Genomic DNA, 20,293 nt, shown 5'->3' on the forward strand with positions numbered 1-20,293 from the left:
CCTAAGAGAATCTACAATGTTTACAATTTCGAAACAACGTGTATTCAGCTCATCGCGAAAATAGCAAACTTGTAATTTATTGTAAAAACATCGGTAGAATGCAGCAATTTCTTTCTTGTCTGTTACTTCCGTCTTTCGTTCGCTTCACTTTTACTTGCTACTTTTGCCACTTTTGTCTACGTCACTAAGCTTCGGACTTTTTGGGTTCAGTCTAAGAAGATTATTCAGCCAAGAACCACGAAAAGATGATACAGCGACTTTATCACCGCCACGAGCAAAGTACCGGGTTCAGAAGAGACAACCAGCTCGGTCGATTGGAGAGAACGTTTCGTCGCGAAAGGTCAGACCAGCAAGAAGCTAAAATTTCCGAAACCAAACGTTTCACCAATAGGCCATTTACCGGAAACCTCATGGAAACAATTGATAGCGACCCCCAGAAGTAAGAAGTACAGAGAGCAATGTGATTTCGACCGAAATAATAAAAACCTTCCGCTGCCTTGGATCTTGATTATTCTCCGGATTACTATTTCTGTGATTCGTCACTCATTAGTCAGTTGTTTGTTGGTGACTAGCTGTAGAATTCGTAATTTGTCTATCAACTTAGAACTTTACCATAGAGTGAATGGAACCAGCTAAAGTTCATACAAGGAATAAAGACACTGCTATAAAAGGTATACAGATTCCATTACTGACATACTTTTTCTTATCTATAACCTCCATTACTGCTGCTGCCGAAACTTGCTAAATGAATTTGAGTCATGTTTCATTTTAAAGAATAACTAATGCTCTACCATCCCTTGTTAATTTTGAATCTGATCTACGTTTCTATTGAGTTTGCTTAATGTGCTTATTTTGTGAATTTTGCTCTATCATTTGCAGCAACAGGTTGTATGTGTTTTAGTGGTATTTACTGCTATTTGGTCTACCCATCTAAGCTTTTCCCCAAACAGTGTCCTGTTACAATAGGCTAAACTTGACAAAAGCCGAAGTGATCGCGGAACAGACAGACATACAAATGAATGCTGAATCAAATGGTTCGCTTCAATAGAACTATAACCAGAGATGATGTGTATCTATGTTTGGTTCTCACTCACCCTATAACTACTACGTACATGGAAAATTATTTTGAACTGCTAGACATAAATGAATGGAATTTTGCATATAAGTTCTTTTCAATACACACAAAATACGAATACCTCACTCACTTGCAAGAATAAGCAGTGAAGGATGAGTGAAAGGGACGACAGGCTTTATAAATCGATAAACATAAAGGGTAGAAATTTTGCATACAAAGGATTTTCAAATATAGTATTAGAGAATTTCCATCTAAAGAAACGGACTCAGCATTTAATTTATTACATATTATTATCTAATCACACGATATTGTTACATATTATTAATTACTATTTGAACCGTTGCACATAAAGGCACGGAAGTTTCTATATGAAAGCTTTTTATGATATAAATACGAATGTTTCATTCACTTTATGATGGATGCTGGGGGAAAGGAAGTTTTTCTCCATTAATCATTCGAAACACAAGAGCGAAATTTCGTATATGAGACTTTTTGATACATATAATAATATGGAATTCGCACAAATTCAGGAAATTTAGTATTTATAGAGGCTTTTTTTTTTATTATTTTTTGGCGGGCCTACTTTTGCACCTAGAAGACAAATTTTGCACACACATTTAGGGCACCCCCTTAGTATTTTTTAGATTTGTTTCAATCTCTGCGTTAACACAGGGGAGGGGGGTAAGAGGGGCAAAGAGGTAAAAAAAAAATCCCTTTTTTCGCGATTTTCTCGTCTTAGAGACATGGTGACGTGCGAATGGTACCGTCTGAAGGACTGTTCTATTCTGAAGAGAATGAGGTAAAAAAGAAAAGAAAAAAGAAAAAAGGATAAATAGGGATGTCTCAGAAAATTTTTATATTACATCCGGGTCTTTTGGGGGTAATCTAGGGCATTGTGGGGATGTTCTTAGCTCATTGATAAGTATTTTTTCCGCTCTTACTATTCAAGATAGAAGCTTGAACTTTTGTGCACATTTAGTACCCTCTTGATCCCTTAGTATTTTTCAGTTGATTTTGAGATATGTGCGTTAACACAGGAAGGGTCTAGAGAGGGCTCAAAATTTGCAAAATAATAATAATAATAATAATAATAATAATAATAATAATAATAAATAAAAATAAAATCAGAAAAAAATCCCGATTTCTCTCAAAATTCGCCGCCTCAGGGACATAATAGGAAATGTGAATGATACTGTTTGAAAGGCTGTTCTATTCTGAAGAGAATGAGGTATGAACCTACGATAAATGCGTATGATGCTGTAGCTGCTTGACACAGTCTATAATTTACCTAAAAAAAAGCAAAACTTTAAAAGGATTAACTACCGTCGCAAGCCAGAGGGTTCTATTATTCTTCTAAAATGTACATTAATCTTATCTCCTAGCGGGCAAGAAAAAATCACTTCAACCACTCTTACACTTGGAAAGTTCATTGTATAAGTATTGTATAGATTTACTTTTATAGAACTAATATTAGTTTATGCATTTATTTCTCGAAAGGCTTGAAGTAGGCCCTACAGTTTTCAAGCTAAGGATTTTCCTAATTTTGTGCAGATGATAGCGTTCTTTTCTGCTGCCAGGATCAAAACAAAATAGAAGGTACTCCCACGATAGGTTTTTTTTTTTTAAAAAAAATAGAACAAACTATTAAAGCATTGAATTGATGAAGCACAGACTGAATCATTGGTCTCACCACCAGAGTACAGAAAAGAAATAGAAGAGAGACTGGTCATGCGTGGGTGATGATGATGTAGGTGTTTAAACCGTAGAGAAACTTCAATAGTCAAAAATCGTCAAGTTAAGATGGCGGCAAGTGTAGTTGGACGACCCGTAGCTCCTGAAGAAAAACAAGGTATTAGCGTGGAACTGTGTAAAAAATGTAAATACAACATTGAATCTACTACATTAAATGTTTGTGAAGCATGCAATATAAAGATTCAAAACAAAAATACAATAGTAACACGATCAAGATCGAAAAACATTCAGACGAATTCATGTGCTTCGCAAACAAACGACGATCGGGTGGAAAATGACACAGTAAAGGGAAAGTGTTTTAGTTGCGTTCGGACAGAACATGAGGTTTCGTCTTTGAAAGAAATGGTACATATTTTGCTTAGTGATGTGAATACATTAAAAAGTACGATTCATGATATCAAGGAACAACAGGAAGGAAGTGTGATTAAAAGTGATGAAGTGCAAGTGCAAGGAGAAAACATGAGTTCAAGTACGGTAAAAGCGAACCATTGTGACAGCAATGTAGATGTTGATAGCTTGGTACAAATAATAAACGTATTACAGGATGACATAAAGTCCCTAAAATCAGAAAACGAGGCATTGCAGCAAAAAATAAAGTCAGTAGAATCAGATGTTGAAACTCAAAGGAACCCCAACCAGTGGCAGAAAGTAAACTACAGTAGACCTAGAAAATATTCAGATGTGGTTTCAAATAGTTCAGTTGTATGTGTAAACAGATATAGTGTGCTAGAAAACGTCGAAAGTGAAGTGGATATGAGGTCAAATGTAAATCAGGCAGGAAACTCACAAAAGAAGACAAGTGTAAGAATGCCCACAAACAAAGGACAAACGATAAAGCAATCCCAAGTGCGCAAAGCTTCAATCAATAAGATTGGTACAAGAAGAAAGCTCCAGACAGAGTCGCAAGTGTACATATACGGTGATAGTCATGGTCGAGGACTGTCTATGAAAGTGAGCGACAATTCTAAACACAAGTTGGCAGTACAAGGGAACATCAGGCCTGGAGCGAAAAGTGTTGATGTGTTATCTGGCATCAATACGAACAATGTAAATAAAGAAGGTAATTGTGTAGTAATATTAAGTGGAACAAATGATGTGGCTAGGAATGAAGGTTGTGAGGCTGTGAGTAGGATTAGAAATAAACTAGCTGTTTTGAATAAATGTAAGTTAATAGTAGTAAACATTCCTTACCGGTACGACCTTATTAAAGAATCGTGTGTTAATGAAGCTGTACAAGCCACTAACTTAAAACTAAAAGCAGTATGTAATCAATTCACGAATGTTGATATGGTTGATATCAGTAAGTTAGGTAGGGAAATGTATACTCAACACGGTATGCATCTGAATCAAGCAGGGAAGGATCTATTAAGTATAAAGATCTGTGAAATAATTGATAAGAGCATAGCCACTACATTAGAAAGTAAAAAGGCAATAGCGATGCCTTGGTCTGTACAGGAAAACCCAAATCACCCGACTCCATGAATGAATTGAAAATTTCGTGGGGCCGGGTGGAAACTTCAAACCTCCCATATGAAAATGTGACAAATTCCAGGCAATGTTCTGTGCATGTACAGGTACATGTGACTTTAACAGGTACTATACAGGCGCCTGTAGCTGTAAAAAGCATGTTAGTTTCCCACTGACAGGTGAATCTACCTGTGGCTATAAACATGTGATACATGTGTAGATGGTGTTCAATGTTAGAAGTTCTCAAACATGCAATGAAAAGTATCTGTACATATAAAGGAGACATGTAATGTACATACACCAAGGTACATGCATAGTACAGGTCCATGTAATATACCTGGGACATACAAGCGCCATAGGTATGTTCAAAAAACTTGATTCAAATTGATGGCATGTGCCTGTAATCTATCAGTCACATGCATGGGAAATGTTAGTTTTTCCTCTTATGCCCATGTACTTACCATGTACATGTAAAACACATGCAAAGTACCTGCAGAACGATAGAAAAAATGCAATGTAAATTACATGTTTACATGCGTAAGTTAGGAGTGAAAAACATGGAATGTACAATACGTGTACATATAAATGAAAACAGGTAAGGGCCATGCATCCACGGAAAATGAATGTCACAGGTGCATGTATTGTACCTGGCAGAAGTAGATAAAGCGTACATGTACAGGGAATATAAGACAGGTAAATCACTATGTATCGGAAACTACATGCCACATGCATGGGAAATGCATTATTTCACCAGTATGCCCAGGTATTTACCATGTACATGTAAAACACATGCAAAGTACCTGCAGAACGATAGAAAAAATGCAATGTAAATTACATGTTTACATGCGTAAGTTAGGAGTGAAAAACATGGAATGTACAATACGTGTACATATAAATGAAAACAGGTAAGGGACATGCATCCACGGAAAATGAATGTCACAGGTGCATGTATTGTACCTGGCAGACGTAGATAAAGCGTACATGTACAGGGAATATAAGACAGGTAAATCACTATGTATCGGAAACTACATGCCACATGCATGGGAAATGCATTATTTCACCAGTATGCCCAGGTATTTACCATGTACATGTAAAACACATGCAAAGTACCTGCAGAACGATAGAAAAAATGCAATGTAAATTACATGTTTACATGCGTAAGTTAGGAGTGAAAAACATGGAATGTACAATACGTGTACATATAAATGAAAACAGGTAAGGGACATGCATCCACGGAAAATGAATGTCACAGGTGCATGTATTGTACCTGGCAGAAGTAGATAAAGCGTACATGTACAGGGAATATAAGACAGGTAAATCACTATGTATCGGAAACTACATGCCACATGCATGGGAAATGCATTATTTCCCCAGTATGCCCAGGTACTTACCATGTACATGTAAAACACCTGGAAAGTACATGCAGATGGATAAAAGGATACGATAATGTGTACACTAACATGCAAAAGTCAGAAATTAAAAACATGCAATATACAGCACCTGTAGGCCCTACAAATAAACGTAAACATGTAAGAAGCATGCACTTGACATAAATTATTTTGTGATCTTCGACACCCAAGTTACAGATCCGGATAGGGGAGGGCAGTGGTCAGGCCCTGTGTTGTAAAGTAAACTACCATTCCTGTATCACCTGGTGTAACTGGGGAAATGCAGCCAGGGTGGCCGCACTCTAGAATCGATACTAGAACCTTCTGAATGCTAACATTCTACCAATGAGAAATACCTCTTCAGTTACATACATGCAGGTTTAAGATTTATGATAGTAACAAATGAGTTTCGTTTCAAAGTGAAACTCATGTAGACTTCCAAAATATGAAAATTCAACATTCACATCGGAAATCGTAGACATACGCTTTTTGATTTCAATAGATGGATAAGGACAGAGATGAGACTTATTGTTGGAACGATAAATTGATATTAAAAGGTCATGCCCAGCTATCTGTTACCATTTTTGCTCTATAGAGATTTATATTTATGTCTCGGTGTGCTTATTTCTACATGTCTCGGTGACCCGCTTGGTGGTTCTCGGCCCATTGTCGATGGGGCTGAATTTGGAATTATACGCAATTGGGAATTTCACCATTGATTTCAGCAACCCCGAAAACGATGTATTTGACGCTAATATCGATAATTTTCGATTATTTTTACGTGTCTCGGTAAAAAACCCTCTCTTTGTGCCTTTCAGTCCTCCAGCCGACGAGGATAAATGTGGAAGTAAACGCGATCAAGAGTTTCACCACTGACCTCAGCGATCTCGAAAACTATGTATTTGACACTAATATCGGTAATTTTCGCTTATTTCTATATGTCTCGGTGATCCGCCTGATGACTCGGCCCCCAGTCGATGTGGCTGAATTTGAAATTATACGCGATCGAAAGCTTCAGCATTGATCTCAGCGACCTCGTAACTATAGATTTGACACTAATATTGTTAATTTTCGATTATTTCTACATGTGTCGGTGACCCTCTGGTGACTCGGCGCCCAGCCGACGTGGCTGAATTTGGAAGTAAAATGATCAGGAACTTCACTATTGATCTTAGTGGCCCAGAAAACTATGGATTTGACACTAATATCGATCATTGTGGATTATTTCTACATGTGTCGGTGACCCCCCTGGTGACTCGGCGCCCAGCCGACGTGGTTGAATTTGGAAGTAAGCGCTATCAGGAGTTTCACCATTGATCTCAGCGATCTCGAAAACTAAGTACTTGACACTAATATCGGTAATTTTCGCTTATTTCTACGTGTCTCGCTGACCCGCTTGGTGACTCTCGGCAGTAGCGTACGCAGGAATTTATTTCGGGAGGAGTCCAAGCTCAATATGAGAGTATTTTATATTAAAATTCCTAAAGTTGCCCCTAAAATTAGGCTAAATTTACATAAAAGTCGAAATTTCGGAGAGGGTCTGGACCCCCAGGACCCACCCCCTGCGTATGTTCCTGACTCGGCCCCTAGGCAATGGGGCTGTATTTGGAATTATATACGGGATCCAGAGCTTCAGCGTTGATCTCAGCGAGCCTGTAAATTATAGACTTGACACTAATATTGGTTATTTTCGATTATTTGTACATGTCTCGGTGACCTGCTGTTGACCCTTGGCCCCCAAGGGGGGTGGGCAAGTGAACGCAATCGCGAGTTTCACTATGATCTCAGCGATTCCGAAAACTATGAAGTTAACACTAATATAAGTCATTTTCGACTATATTTTCATGTCGTAGTAAATCCTTCCTTGCGACCCCTAGTTCGAAGTTTGGAAAAAATGCTTTGTGTTGGTCTTGGCCGTGGACCAGCATACCCGTGACCAAAATTTGATAACTCTCGGTCCATTCGTCTGGCACCCAAAGAAGCATACACACAAACACACTAACATTTTATTTATATTATATTACTGCACAATTAATTGAGAGATTCTGAAACTTATGGGGCGATTGCCCCCTTGACTTTCTCAAATGACACCCCTGAGTCTGAATAATAAGTTTCCTTTCCTTAAGAATTGCGATATGTGAACAATACACAATTATCGTCATACACATATAATTTATTCTTATATGTATATTGTAAACTGGGAGACAATATCGAAAACAATATAATTATAACGTGATCAGAACCTATATGTTTACGCACAGGAAAGACGCTTGGCGCCACAGCGTTCGTTTGTTCGTTGTCAATCGTCTGCTGGTTGTTGACGTTAGGGTTTGTGATCAGTGGTTTTTCTATGGTTGTGTGCTCGATGGTAGCGGACGAATTGTAAGTTACCAGATTACAATTGCCTTCAAGATGTCAACGGCAAATAATGTGTATGTTGTAGTTGAATGGGATAATAATACTTATTCCATTCTACACCGCAAGAAATGTAAATGTACAGGTAAACTTACACTTGGAAAAGTGTACCCTGTACAATGGAAAGGAAGCACGTGCTACGATGGTAGAATTCTTTATGTAGGTGAGTAATGTATTTGGCTCTAACAATACTTTAACAGCTATAGATGTAATTAATTTAAGATAATGACATATATTTAATGTGTGATTCATTACCGTGTGTTTTGCAGTGCAGTGTCGAAACAGAAAATTACCGCGAAATTGTAGTAACTACCGAACGGTGGAAATACAAATCGCATGAATCTACGGATGTTAACGACTCAGCGAAGTACATTGGAGAAAATGTCTTCTGGCTAGGTAACAGAGTATTGTGCTCACTTTTAATTCACTGTCACTCTGTTATATTTTAGAAGTATTTACTATTTATAATCCTAAGTTGTTTTTTTAATTTATTTTTGTGTAGCTAGATCAACAACAGTTGGTGCCAAAATAAACTATTTAGTACACTTTCTCTGTGATACACTTTAACTGTTGGCAGTCGACCTGAATCTAGATATCTGAGTTTAAATAACACTTTTGTAGGTATCAGAGTAGAATAGAAGATTTTTAGTGATTAATGTAAAACAGTGTGAACCATGTTAGTTCTTGGGGTTTAAGTGCTGTACCGCCTCCAATATTTTGGAAATCTACTGGGTGAATTGGATCATTTATTTTGGGGCCTATGTTTAGCAGAAGGGGTCCAGCTCTTTTCTCTAAAAAATGTTACAATTTTGGTAATTTCTGTTCACATTAGGTTAGTTTAGGGTAGGTTATGTTAATTTAGGTAAACTTAGGTTGGGTTCGGTTAGTTTATGTTATATTAGTGTATGGGTCCAGCATACTTTTCCAAAGAATGATAGAATTTCGCTTATTTCTACTAATAGTAGGTTGGTTTAGGTTCTGGTTAGCTTAGGTTACTTTAGGTTAGGTTAGATTTGGTTACGTTGTACTAAACATACTCCTATTTTGGTTTGTGAAGGAGCGTGAATGAAAAGCAGATTAGGGGAATAGCTGAAGTTAAGAAAGTGGTTTTGTAGGCTGGTTTTGGTGTTCTAAGCGTCATTGTATGTGGAGGCGGAAGAGATTATTTCACATAGAGGTACACTTGTTATGATTTAGTGGCGAGAAATGAAGTGTGGAAATGGCGCGTATATATCAATATTATGACATATCGTGTGAGTTTTATAGAATTACGTACACGAAAATAACGAACGTCAGCTGTTGAAATTGAGTGAAAGACACGGTGTACTGTTTACAAGTGGAGTGTTACTAGTATGAAACAACGACAAGTGCTATTCAAACTCTTATCATTGCCAACACCCACCTGTTTTCACTACCTTCGCTCATGCGCCTGTTCCTTTACCCGCCCTAACTAACGCGCTCTGCTTTTAATGAGCACCTAGCACAGGTTGGTTAATGTCTTGTACTGTAGTTTTCATATCATGTACATTCGGACGTCTTATTTATACGCAAATAGTAATGTTCTGTTGCAAATTGTAAAAATTTAAATGCCTTTGTTTTGAAGGTAATTGACTTGTAACTGAACCTAACCTGGCCTAATGTAACGTAACCTAACGTAAAGTAGTGTACTCTAACCAAATGTAGTTCATGTTGGTACTTCTTTTTCGATTTTCGTGTGGTCTGGCGATACAGCACAAATGCCATTTCTTGGGATGTAGGAAATGAACTGCAACATCATACGTTGTAGTTTGCGTGTAGGTTTTGTAAGTCTCGAATGAGATTATGAAGAATAGCTACACCATGCAAACATTACTACTGTGCCTAGATTCGTGCATATTTACATACGTCGGCAAAATAAAAACTCATTTCTCTTAACTTTTCTTGCTTCAAATGATTCCATAAGGCATTCTTAAACTCTTACTGTACAGGCCCAAGTAACAATGTACTACCGAGTAATAATGTGTGTGTGTAAACCAATTTATAAAAGTTTTGTCTTCGGTTTACAGACATTCATAAAACATTTACTTCTTTCATCAGTAAACGTTAGGAATTGCACTACTGGGGAATAAACGAGGTTTATGCTTATTCTAAAAGCGCACTCACTGACTTTAAGTTTTGGAGTTTCCCATTCTAATAGTTGAGTTGATTTTGAGTTCAACGTCCCTTTCAGCAACGAGGCCATATGAAACGTGGACATACTGATTAACAGGAAATCCGAACCACATGTGCTTCCACTGGGAGTCAAACTCGAGTTTCTCACGTCAAAGTCGCGTGCGCTAACAGCTTAGCCACGATCTATTCTAATAGTCTTGCGACAGTGACATCGCAAATGGACTAACTAATGCGAGAACTGGTGTTTGTCCTGCAGGAGGCATGGAGAATGCAGGGCACTCCGATAGTCGGAATTAATATCAAACACAGTCCTCTTTCATATGCAGTCACTCGTTTAACCGCAAAGTTATCATTTTTATGTCCACATATTTTTAAAAAATCTGCGCCCCTATATTAACTATTAGTATACACTGTTCTCTACGAAATTATTTATTATATATTTGTACTCCTACTGCGAAGAGTGATTTAGAAGCATCGGCTAGATTGAGGTATTCTGTTTCTGTAGTTTGCTAGCTGTACAAGGAACACTTTATCTCAAACTTTACCACCCGGGTCAATTAGATGGCCTTCTCACATCTCCCGCAATGGCACTACTTTCAATCGGTCAGTACCTGCCACGATTATTTAACTACTGAACCTACTACTTTTCCTTGGAAGCTGGTGCATGTAATCTGTAGTAGATACCTTTAACGGGTGGCCCTTTTCTTGTATTGCTTATATTTTATGAAGTGATTATGATGTACCACCGAAAACTTCAGGTGCAGATGACATCATGATGGATTTTCTTTCTTTCTTTTTTTTTTTTCAGGTACTAAAACCGAATGTGAGGTGGAACAAAGGAAGTTTGTCGGGAAGACGGAACGGGTAATAAGATATGATTCTGGCAGCAGTAATAATTCTGATGACCTAAGTTCAACAGATCCGATTCCAACAGATGAAGAGGATGAAAATAGAAATCCAGGTAGTTTGAAAGAAATATTTGAAAGGAACTTTGAAACTATTGTGAAGGACCCTACACTATGTACGGATAATTTTCCATCTGAGTCAGCTACAGAAACTACACCCGGCAGTAACGTCTGGCAAGAGCAAATAAACAGAACTTCTTGCAACGGAAACTTACAGTCAGCATCCGCCAGTAACGTTTGTCAAGAACAGATAGACAAGCATCCAAGCAACGCAAACTTAGCTCAGAACAGTCCATCAGGCTCGAAACCAAAACTACGAAAGATCGACAAATGTCAAAACTGCAGCGTACTGAAAGAAGAAGTTAATGATTTGCGCACCAAATTAGACGAAGAAAAATGCTTAGTAGATGCTCTAAAGAAGGAATGCGCTTCCAGAGATAAACAGCGGAAGCTCAAAGTACCGAGAAGTGTCAAGACATTCTTGTTCACATTGCTAGATGCCGAAGATCTTGAAGAATCCAACCATGAAGTGTCACCATCCAGTCAAAGTAGTAACGTAAGTTTCTTTTCTAGATTTTAAGACTAAGGTTTTAGATCAATTTATCGCCGTTTTGTAGGGAAGGGGTGCGGGCGTACAATTGTTCAAATTCTTAGGGTCATACAAATATGTAAGTGGCGGTCCAAATTTCTCTTTCTGCTTGCTTATTTCAAACTATGAGTAATTTAAGGTAACGGCATAGTCTGTATAAGACAGACAAAGTCTGTATTAAATATTTTGTCTCTTTTCTTTGTGTGGGGTCGCGGTGGCTCAATGGTAGAGCGTTTACTTTTGATTATTTGATTTGATTATCGCTTACGTCTTTTTTTCAGGAGGGAGGCTATATGAGACGTGGACATATAGTTTAAAGTGGAATCCGAACCTCTCTTTCAATGCTCTACCACCGGGAATCGAACCGGGATCTTTCACGCCAAAGGCGCGCATTCTAGCCACTAGACCAGTGGAGAAGGTTACAGCGTTCACCTCTGTTCATTCCATCATTTCATTGGTTCTCATCATCACCGTCTCCTTTAGCTTACTCCACATAACCGCAGAACGGAAGACTCGAAAGCCATTTCATTTTCTCTTTTTTTGTGTGTATATATTTGCATTTCATCTGTGCTTATAGGAAGATTGCACCTCGAAAATTCTTGCGTATAATGTATCCATTCTCGTCCCTTTCAAGTGTGATTAGGTCACTATTTTCGGAAAGCCATCATTTGCGGTTTGCTTGTTGTAATTAGATTTGACGGCACTGTTCTTATATTTGTTTCTTTTTGTTTCCTTTTTGCTAGCTGGAGGCGTATAAAATTATATGTATTCCCTAGACAATGCAATTTTAAAAACACACTCAATTTCGCTGTTGTAGTAGTGTTTGATACATACTGTTCATATGTTGGGCAGTTATTGTGCTTATATACGGTAGAGTTACAATTATCCGGATTAATTGGACTACACTCGATCCTAATAACTTACGAAAATAGTATTTTTATATAAAAATCTAAATTTGCTTAAATGACAAATTAAAGACATAAAAACAAAGTAGTTTAAATTTTGCATGTACAGTGTGTTAAAATCAGTCAATCAGCTCACACTACTAGTTTCGATGCAGCTAAGTCTCGCATCGTTTCGGCTTTCGTTATCTCTACCCTTGTTTTGTGTTGGGGGGGGGGGGTTCAAGAACCAAAATCAAGCGCAAAAGATTGTTCGCGGTAAGATCGTTTGTTTCCAAAGCAATTCGGGTAATTTTATTTCTACTGTACATCATATATGTAAAAGTAAATGGTAGAATGTGTTAAGATTAATTATTGTGTTAAACTTTTACTTACAGGAATACTCGAGATCCGTACATGGAGATGATGTGGTTCTCAGTCCTGATTACCCTGACATTACGATAAAACATTCCCGATTAATTCGCTGCGTAGCCAGTGCAGGCCATTCTGCTACAAAGCTCACGAGAAATCTGATGTGCTTTTTTGATGATGATGAGCTTAGTACAAGTTCAATAACTGGTCGTGGCAAAATAAAGAAAACACTGTCTCCAGATATTATTAGTGCTATCAAAGGTATGTTAGGTTTCATATGCTTTTTACTTATAATTTTTGTTTCGCATTTCTTGCATAGTACATCGTGGAGGAAGTGGGCTATATTTTTAAATACAAATTGCTACTTCTATAAATCTATAACAAAACAATTCTTTATTTAGGCACAATAATTTAGCTTATGCTGTATTCATTTTTTAATTCTTCCTTACTGGAAGTGTGAAAATTTGCTGATTTTGAAACTGCTCCGGTAAAGTGGATCCCTGGGGTCTTCTGTTAATGGGCTAGAATCCTGTAGCACAAAAGGTGCTGAACGAGAAATTAAAGACGCCGGTCTGTAACCTTAATTGTCCTATCAGAGTTTTGTCAAATTACAGTGAGTGATAGAATGACCTGTAAGTCTGAAGTACACTATGATTTCTCCATTGTAGAAACGTTTCAGAACTCCATTGACCGACTTGTTCAATGGCTATAACAATACTGCAATGACTTCAGAAACTCGTACATGTGTGTATTTGTGTATCCAAGAGTTATATCTGTATTAAATTTACACATTTTAAGTTATGCCAGTCATTAATTCAGTAAAAGAACCTGTAAAGGAGCACCGCTGGAAAGGTTGAGCAAATTGGACTCTGCTTCACTTTAGCTACCATGCCGGGGTCCACTTTATCCGCCACCAGTAATTAAATATTTTTACATGATGGTTTTGATGTTCTTGTAAGGTCTAGTCAAGACAATGTCACCTATTTGTTCTTGATATAACATGAATCTAAATGAAACTAAATACATAGGGAAAGACTTTTTAACAAACTTAACCGTTCGAAAATCTTGAAGTCCGCTACAGACATAAATTTGCATATTCTTATTTGCATTCAATGACATCTTCAGTGAAAGCTTTCACATAAGAGTAAGCAATTTGCGTTCTCTGATGTTGCCAACTCACTTCAATAAAATCGACCAAACAAACAAACAAACAAAAAATGGTCTGCTTTAGATGACGGGTTCTACAATACCCGAATTCCCTCTAATTTAACCTCGAATAAAAAACATTTTTACTGTTTTGAACAATGTCAGTACTGCAATTCAATCTCAGTGTTTGTGCGAGAGGATTTATGACACTTCTTTTTCACGTGCAGATCGTCGTGTAAAACTCGATTTACTGTTTCTTTGTTGGTGTTAATAATTGCTCGAATTCTCAGCTAGCGGTTTCGAACACTTGTACCGATTTTCTACACACATTCCCTGTCACAGTGGGTTCCCGGTTTCCCTCCTTCCTTTAACATTCTTGAACCACTCGGATACGCGTGATAGATAGATACTGATCACCATTAACATATGTAAACAAATTGTAAGTTTCTGTGGCGAATTTTTCAAGTTTTGTACTTGTTTAACTTTTGCACTTAGCATGATTCCGACTGATCCACCTAAACCCTTCTCTTGGTCACCGACATGACCTGAAATAAGAAGAAATCAGCCCAGGATTTTATTGCCGATTGAATGGTAGGTTATGGCCGATAAATTTGCCACTTATTTATCGGTGCTTGACTCCTATAGCTGTAAAGAACTCCCGCTTGGTCTAGTGGCTAGCACGCTTGACTTCTATTCGCGTGGTCCCTGGTTCGATTCCCGGTGGAAATACAGTTGAACGATCAAAGTAGTTCGGATTCCACTATAATTAGTAAGTCCATTCTCCTTTAGCTTAGCAGGCATAACTGTGGGACGTTAAACTAAGTCAAACCAATCTTATAGCCGTAAAAACCATAAATACTCTTTAAACAGCATACGTCAGAATGTAACTATTTCTTTCTTCGAGGACATGATGAAGCGTGAGAGAAGACTTCCCTCCCACTGTGTACATGATGGTTTAAAAGAAACTATTCCATCTCGTTACCTCTTTCAGTTCGTAATGAAGGCATACAAGGCTTACAAATAAAATCCATGAAAGACGACTGGAATGACTTATTTTAACAATAACTATATTTGTAGTTGTTAGTTTCTCTACTGTCCACCCAGCCACCTCCTACAATCAGTGTTTATTGTTCAATATATGACTTTTTTTTTAACCCGGAGGTTGTTTCTTTCGTTATATTTTCACCTTAGTATATGCGTAAAAGATCCTTGTTCATAAGACCTTTTTTTAATCACAGATTATGTTCTCCTCAAATTTCCTAATACCAGGACGTCTGCAGTTCACGCAGCTATGACGGACAAATGTGTACAGGCGGCTCGAAAGAATAGGCACGGAGACAAGCAGAAGGATCAAGATGATCAGTAGAGTTTGTGTTAACTGCTGCTTCATACCAATAGTATAATAGTAATTTGTAGATATATATATATACTTTTGAGTTATTTGTAGTTACATTTTGTATATGTTCATTATACGTGTTTTAAATATAGTTACGTTAACTTATAAACTACAATGAAATGAAACTACAAACAATATGTTGCATGCAACAGTCCCCCTCCCTCGGTGCTTCAGGTACCAAGAAAAACACGATATAGGTGGAATAAACGTTTACATGTTAACAGAGTAAACACTGAAATTCCTGGCACTCAGTGAGAAGGTACATTATGTAACAGCCTTAGTACATCGTCTTGTTCTTCACGAGGAAAGGGCGAAAACAACCATTATTCTTTGATACAATCCGATACCAGAAAAATACGTGGCTGTAATAGGAATACCGGACACTTGTGTTAAAATATACTGCGTAGAGCAATGAGTTTTTGTGGTATTGGCAAACGAGACTGATTTTGAACTTAAAAGGAATTCTGTAATCTTAACTGTTGCAGATGTTCCGCTACATGCATTTTCTCGTGCAAAGCCATTAACAATCTGTGAACCTCTCTTGTGTTCCATGCATGTAGTGTTTTAAATTTCCATTTAGTGACTCAAACGGGAAACATGAGAAAGAATACAGAGGTCCTGCATTTTTGACAGTCAGTGAGGTGCAGTAAGTCATGTACGTTAGAACTCATATGCTTCCTACCATATAAATGTTCAGTTTGGAAAACAAATGCATGCAAACATTTTTCCACTGCATCCAAATGTTGCACGGAAATTGTACTTGATAAGAAACACCCACTGGTTTGATGATTTGCAAGGTGTGATTGAAATATTGAAAATATCAGAAAAGATAGGAAAGTACAGTAAGAAAAGATTCTCAAACTCGATAGCTTTCCAATTTCGACGTTGTTTGATCGATCGTGGAGAACGGCCAAACATGATGGCGATTTTATTTCTGTCAAACGCTTGTTGAGTACATTAATCTTGCGTCCTAAGTACCATACTTCATCCTTGTTTTTGGAATCCAGCCAATTCATGACTAAAGAACGAAATATACCCAGACATATACAATGCATGTAATCTATCATTGTACTCTCAATAATCTGATAATTATTAAGGAATGCAAATACAGTTATTTCCTTAGCACCAAACTCTTTATTCTCACTATGTCGAGAGTGGTCTGTGTCATTTCGCAGAGGACCTTTAGGATGTGCCACATTGTACGGATAAATACGTAGCCCATGTTGTAAGTACTGTCCTGGTTGAAGACATTTACTGCATCCAAACTTGCCGTTGAATTGTACTAGCTGCTGTACAGCACACTTTGCAGGTTTATCAAACGTGCCAAGAATGGCATGCAAGCGTACCTGAGTGATAACATTATTTTTCAAAGTATATTGTCCTTGTAGAAGAACACCACATTCAATCTTCTTCAATTGTGCAGCTACACATGAATAAAATACAGAATGCAATAAATCGTTCTTTTTAACGTGCAACTCTGGAAGTCCGATGAAAGTGAACAATCCAACTAGAAGAATGTTTTCTGGTTTCCATCGCATCGGTTCATCTATTTCTAATATGGAAACGTAGAATGGCCAGAAAGTGATATGAGAACTGTTAAAACAGGTAAAGCCATCAACATTTATGATCCCTGTCAAAGATAAAATTCCATCTTCATCCACTAATAATGGGTGTTCTTCCCTGAATTTCCTATAAATTTTACCATATCTAACACTACTCAAGTTACCCTGACGTGATTGCGATATTGACAGATTTGCCAGAAAATGTGGTCGGGAAAACATGTTCTCGAGTTGTTTACCAATATCTACAGTAAAAAAGGAGTGAGCTTTTTTGCACACGTGTTTGGTACAGTTATTGCATGAAAGGGAAGCACAGGCTGAATCGTGAATATATGCACACTGACAGCAGAAGAAATGCCGTTGGACTTCTATGTTACGTAAAGCCATGAATTCTTGCAATAATAAATATTTCGTGCGTGGTACTTCTTTAATATTTACAGTATGCATTAACCTAAGATCTGATATTGCAATTTTCGTGAGCTTGTGCTTATGAACAAACTGCACTATTTTTATAACAGATTTATTTTCAACGTTCTCCTGCAATGTAGAACTGTTTGCTCCCGAAACGTTATGAACTACATTTAATTGCAATTCAGGAACAGAAGTATTTTTTAACTCGGAATTGTACTCTTAACTATCAGGCAAAAAGTCCAACGTTGATTTGAAAGGATGCTGTGAATGTGTGCCGTGAAGTACTTCGTTTTGTTCCTCAAGAGGAAACGTCAGAAACGAACCCTGTTCGTCGATACAGCCTGATGAACCAATGCTTCCACTGCCTGTCAACTTATTTTCCCCGATTTTTAAGCCCACGTAATTGAGAAAAGGGTCAATTTGTGGTTTATAAATGTTCTCGAATAGGTGATATACACACAGGAAAAATGCTTTTCTGCACTTCTAAACACAGCAATAACAGGAAGCACGATGACAGTTACTTTTTGCTTGATGACTGTAGCACAGCACATGTTTGTAGGATCATAGAAATATAGGTTATTGAATGCGAATCTTGTTGCATATATATTTTTATGTTTAAAAAGTTGAAGCTGAAACTGCTTTCACAGAAGTGGTACAATCTGCCCATAACACACGTCTTTCATTGTAATAATGATTCGTCTGTTACTCATGATTATGCCATCCTTACGAAGGAATTATTATATACAAAAGTCATATGCATAAAAGATGGACAGGATAGGTATTTCTCAACCTTCTTGAATTGGTTGACATACAATTAAACACTACACTTGAGTCATGCAGATGAAGAATTTAAGAACAGCAATAAGGTACTTTGCAATTATTATGGAATGTAGAGTTTATTAGGACGAAATACAACAAGAGGTTACATTAAGTTAATAAAACAAAACTTGTATTTTTGTCTTAGTAAAAAGACGTACGGTTAACATTGTAAACTTGCTCTTGGCTTAATATTCACTGCTAAGATTTTCATAATTTATATAATCATAATTCATAATTTATGGAACAAAAAAAATATTGTGTTTTCTTTGCAAGAATTTAAAAAATGTATTTTCAGTCTTTATATAATATACATTTGTATGAAAGCGTTTCATTATTTCTTTAATAAACAAAACGAATCTTAAAAATGTTTGTTTCTTTGTTGCAAATTGAATTTCACGCTGGCGATACACAGCAAACCTGTTTGGAAGAAAAATGATAAATTGTGTACATCAGTATATCGTAAATTGCTTTGTTACTCAAAATATAAAACTACCATTCAGACAGTAAGACATGAAATAAAATTTATCCAGGTCTCTTTTCGGGTCCAAACGTGGTGACTGATTGACATAAACCTTGCTTCCAAACAGGAAAAGATAATAAAGTATAAGCAAAAATAAAGGGGAACAACCGTACTTATATGAAACAACTATGAAAGGCAACAGGATTGCGTCTTAATATCTTTCGTCAATCGTGTTTTTTCTGGCATTTCCTGTTAAACTTGCGCAAACTTCCTTCTTGGAAATGGCATTTTAGTCGAAAATTCGCGTTACTCAGTTCTTCCATCGTTGTTTCGTATAGCATAGTAGTATGTACGAAAAATGTTTTGTAAATGTATTGCGCTCTCAGGAAATATTCCTTGTAAGCAACGAAAGTGTTGTAAGTGCTAGCCTAAATGTTCATGTAGGTGACACAAATGTTACCGGCCCATGTCAAATGCTGTACAGGTATGTAAAATCTTGCCAGCAAGGAAACAGGTGAAAAACATGCGTTGTTTTATGTGCGAAACTTGCGATGTATATGCATTGTCCTAGCACCATTCAGGCATGTCATAAGCAACATATACGCTGTAAGTGCACGTAACAAGCATTGTGTATATAGATTATATGCACATGGCATATAACTAAAGCAGATAAAATAAATGTATTCAAGCATGTAAAAGTAGAAAAAATCAGAATTAATTAGCACTGTTGCATAGGATGTACATGCTGGGTAACATATACTTGAAGAATAATAATAGACGAAGAATAAGTATTTAAGAAATGACCTTACGAAAAGTAATAATACTGACTTTCACTCATTTATAGGCGTGCAAGGAGGAAAGGAAAATGTTCAACAGATATTGTACATTACAGACTAGCAAATACATGAAGTACAAGTAAGTACTAATTTACATGCGTGTTCCAAAACTTTGTGTATATTTTCTTTTGCTCCTTGCACACTTGTAAACTAGGTTTCGACCTCAAAAGCTAGTTCCGTTACTTTTCGTAATGTCATTTGTTGCAATTATTCCTTATATTCATATTATATGTTACCCTGTATGTACACATGTCCAAAATGATTGTCGCATATCTATAACTGTCTTCTTGGAAGAATATAATTTGATAATGATTTTGCAGGGTACTTTTAATACTGATACTATGTGTATAATCGGGAAATGTATATTTGTGGTAAATTTCATGGGAAAAGAATTATACATACGAAAATTAGAATGAGTAAATCAAAATATTGCTAAATGGACAAAGAAGTTTCATTTTCGTTTTATTGTTCTTATTTACTGCTCTTTTGACATGAAATTTGCCACATACGTGTCTCTGTTGATTATACACATACTAACATTATAAGAAATACCGCGCGAATTCGTTATAAAATTATATTTCTACAAAAACATATTTATAGACATGCGACAATAATTTTGGACATGGGTGTACATCACATGCAGTACTTGTGCAAATTAATTCTCAGAAATC

General features: G+C 36.9%; 2 protein-coding genes across 4 annotated transcripts in view; one reads left to right on the forward strand and one right to left on the reverse strand.

The window, feature by feature from the left end:
• The window catches only part of PTPMT1 (protein tyrosine phosphatase, mitochondrial 1), a 75,822-nt gene that overhangs the window by 39,694 nt on the left and 15,835 nt on the right, over positions 1–20,293 (reverse strand). The window lies entirely within an intron of this gene.
• Positions 8,070–18,561, forward strand: LOC145664215 (uncharacterized). 3 transcript variants are annotated; one of them, XM_081730669.1, is made up of 4 exons: positions 8,070–8,260; positions 11,057–11,709; positions 13,022–13,256; positions 15,380–18,561. In XM_081730669.1, the coding sequence occupies exons 1-4, from the start codon at positions 8,095–8,097 to the stop codon at positions 15,505–15,507; spliced, it is 1,182 nt and encodes a 393-aa protein (XP_081586795.1). In that variant the 5' UTR covers positions 8,070–8,094; the 3' UTR covers positions 15,508–18,561. The 3 variants fall into 3 exon arrangements, with proteins under 3 accessions (XP_081586795.1, XP_081586797.1, XP_081586796.1); XM_081730671.1 differs by having other exon boundaries at positions 15,411–18,561; XM_081730670.1 differs by having other exon boundaries at positions 8,118–8,493.

Source organism: Thermobia domestica, chromosome 11 (genome assembly GCF_964235325.1).
Source record: "Thermobia domestica chromosome 11, izTheDome1.hap1.1, whole genome shotgun sequence".
NCBI lineage: Eukaryota > Metazoa > Arthropoda > Insecta > Zygentoma > Lepismatidae > Thermobia > Thermobia domestica.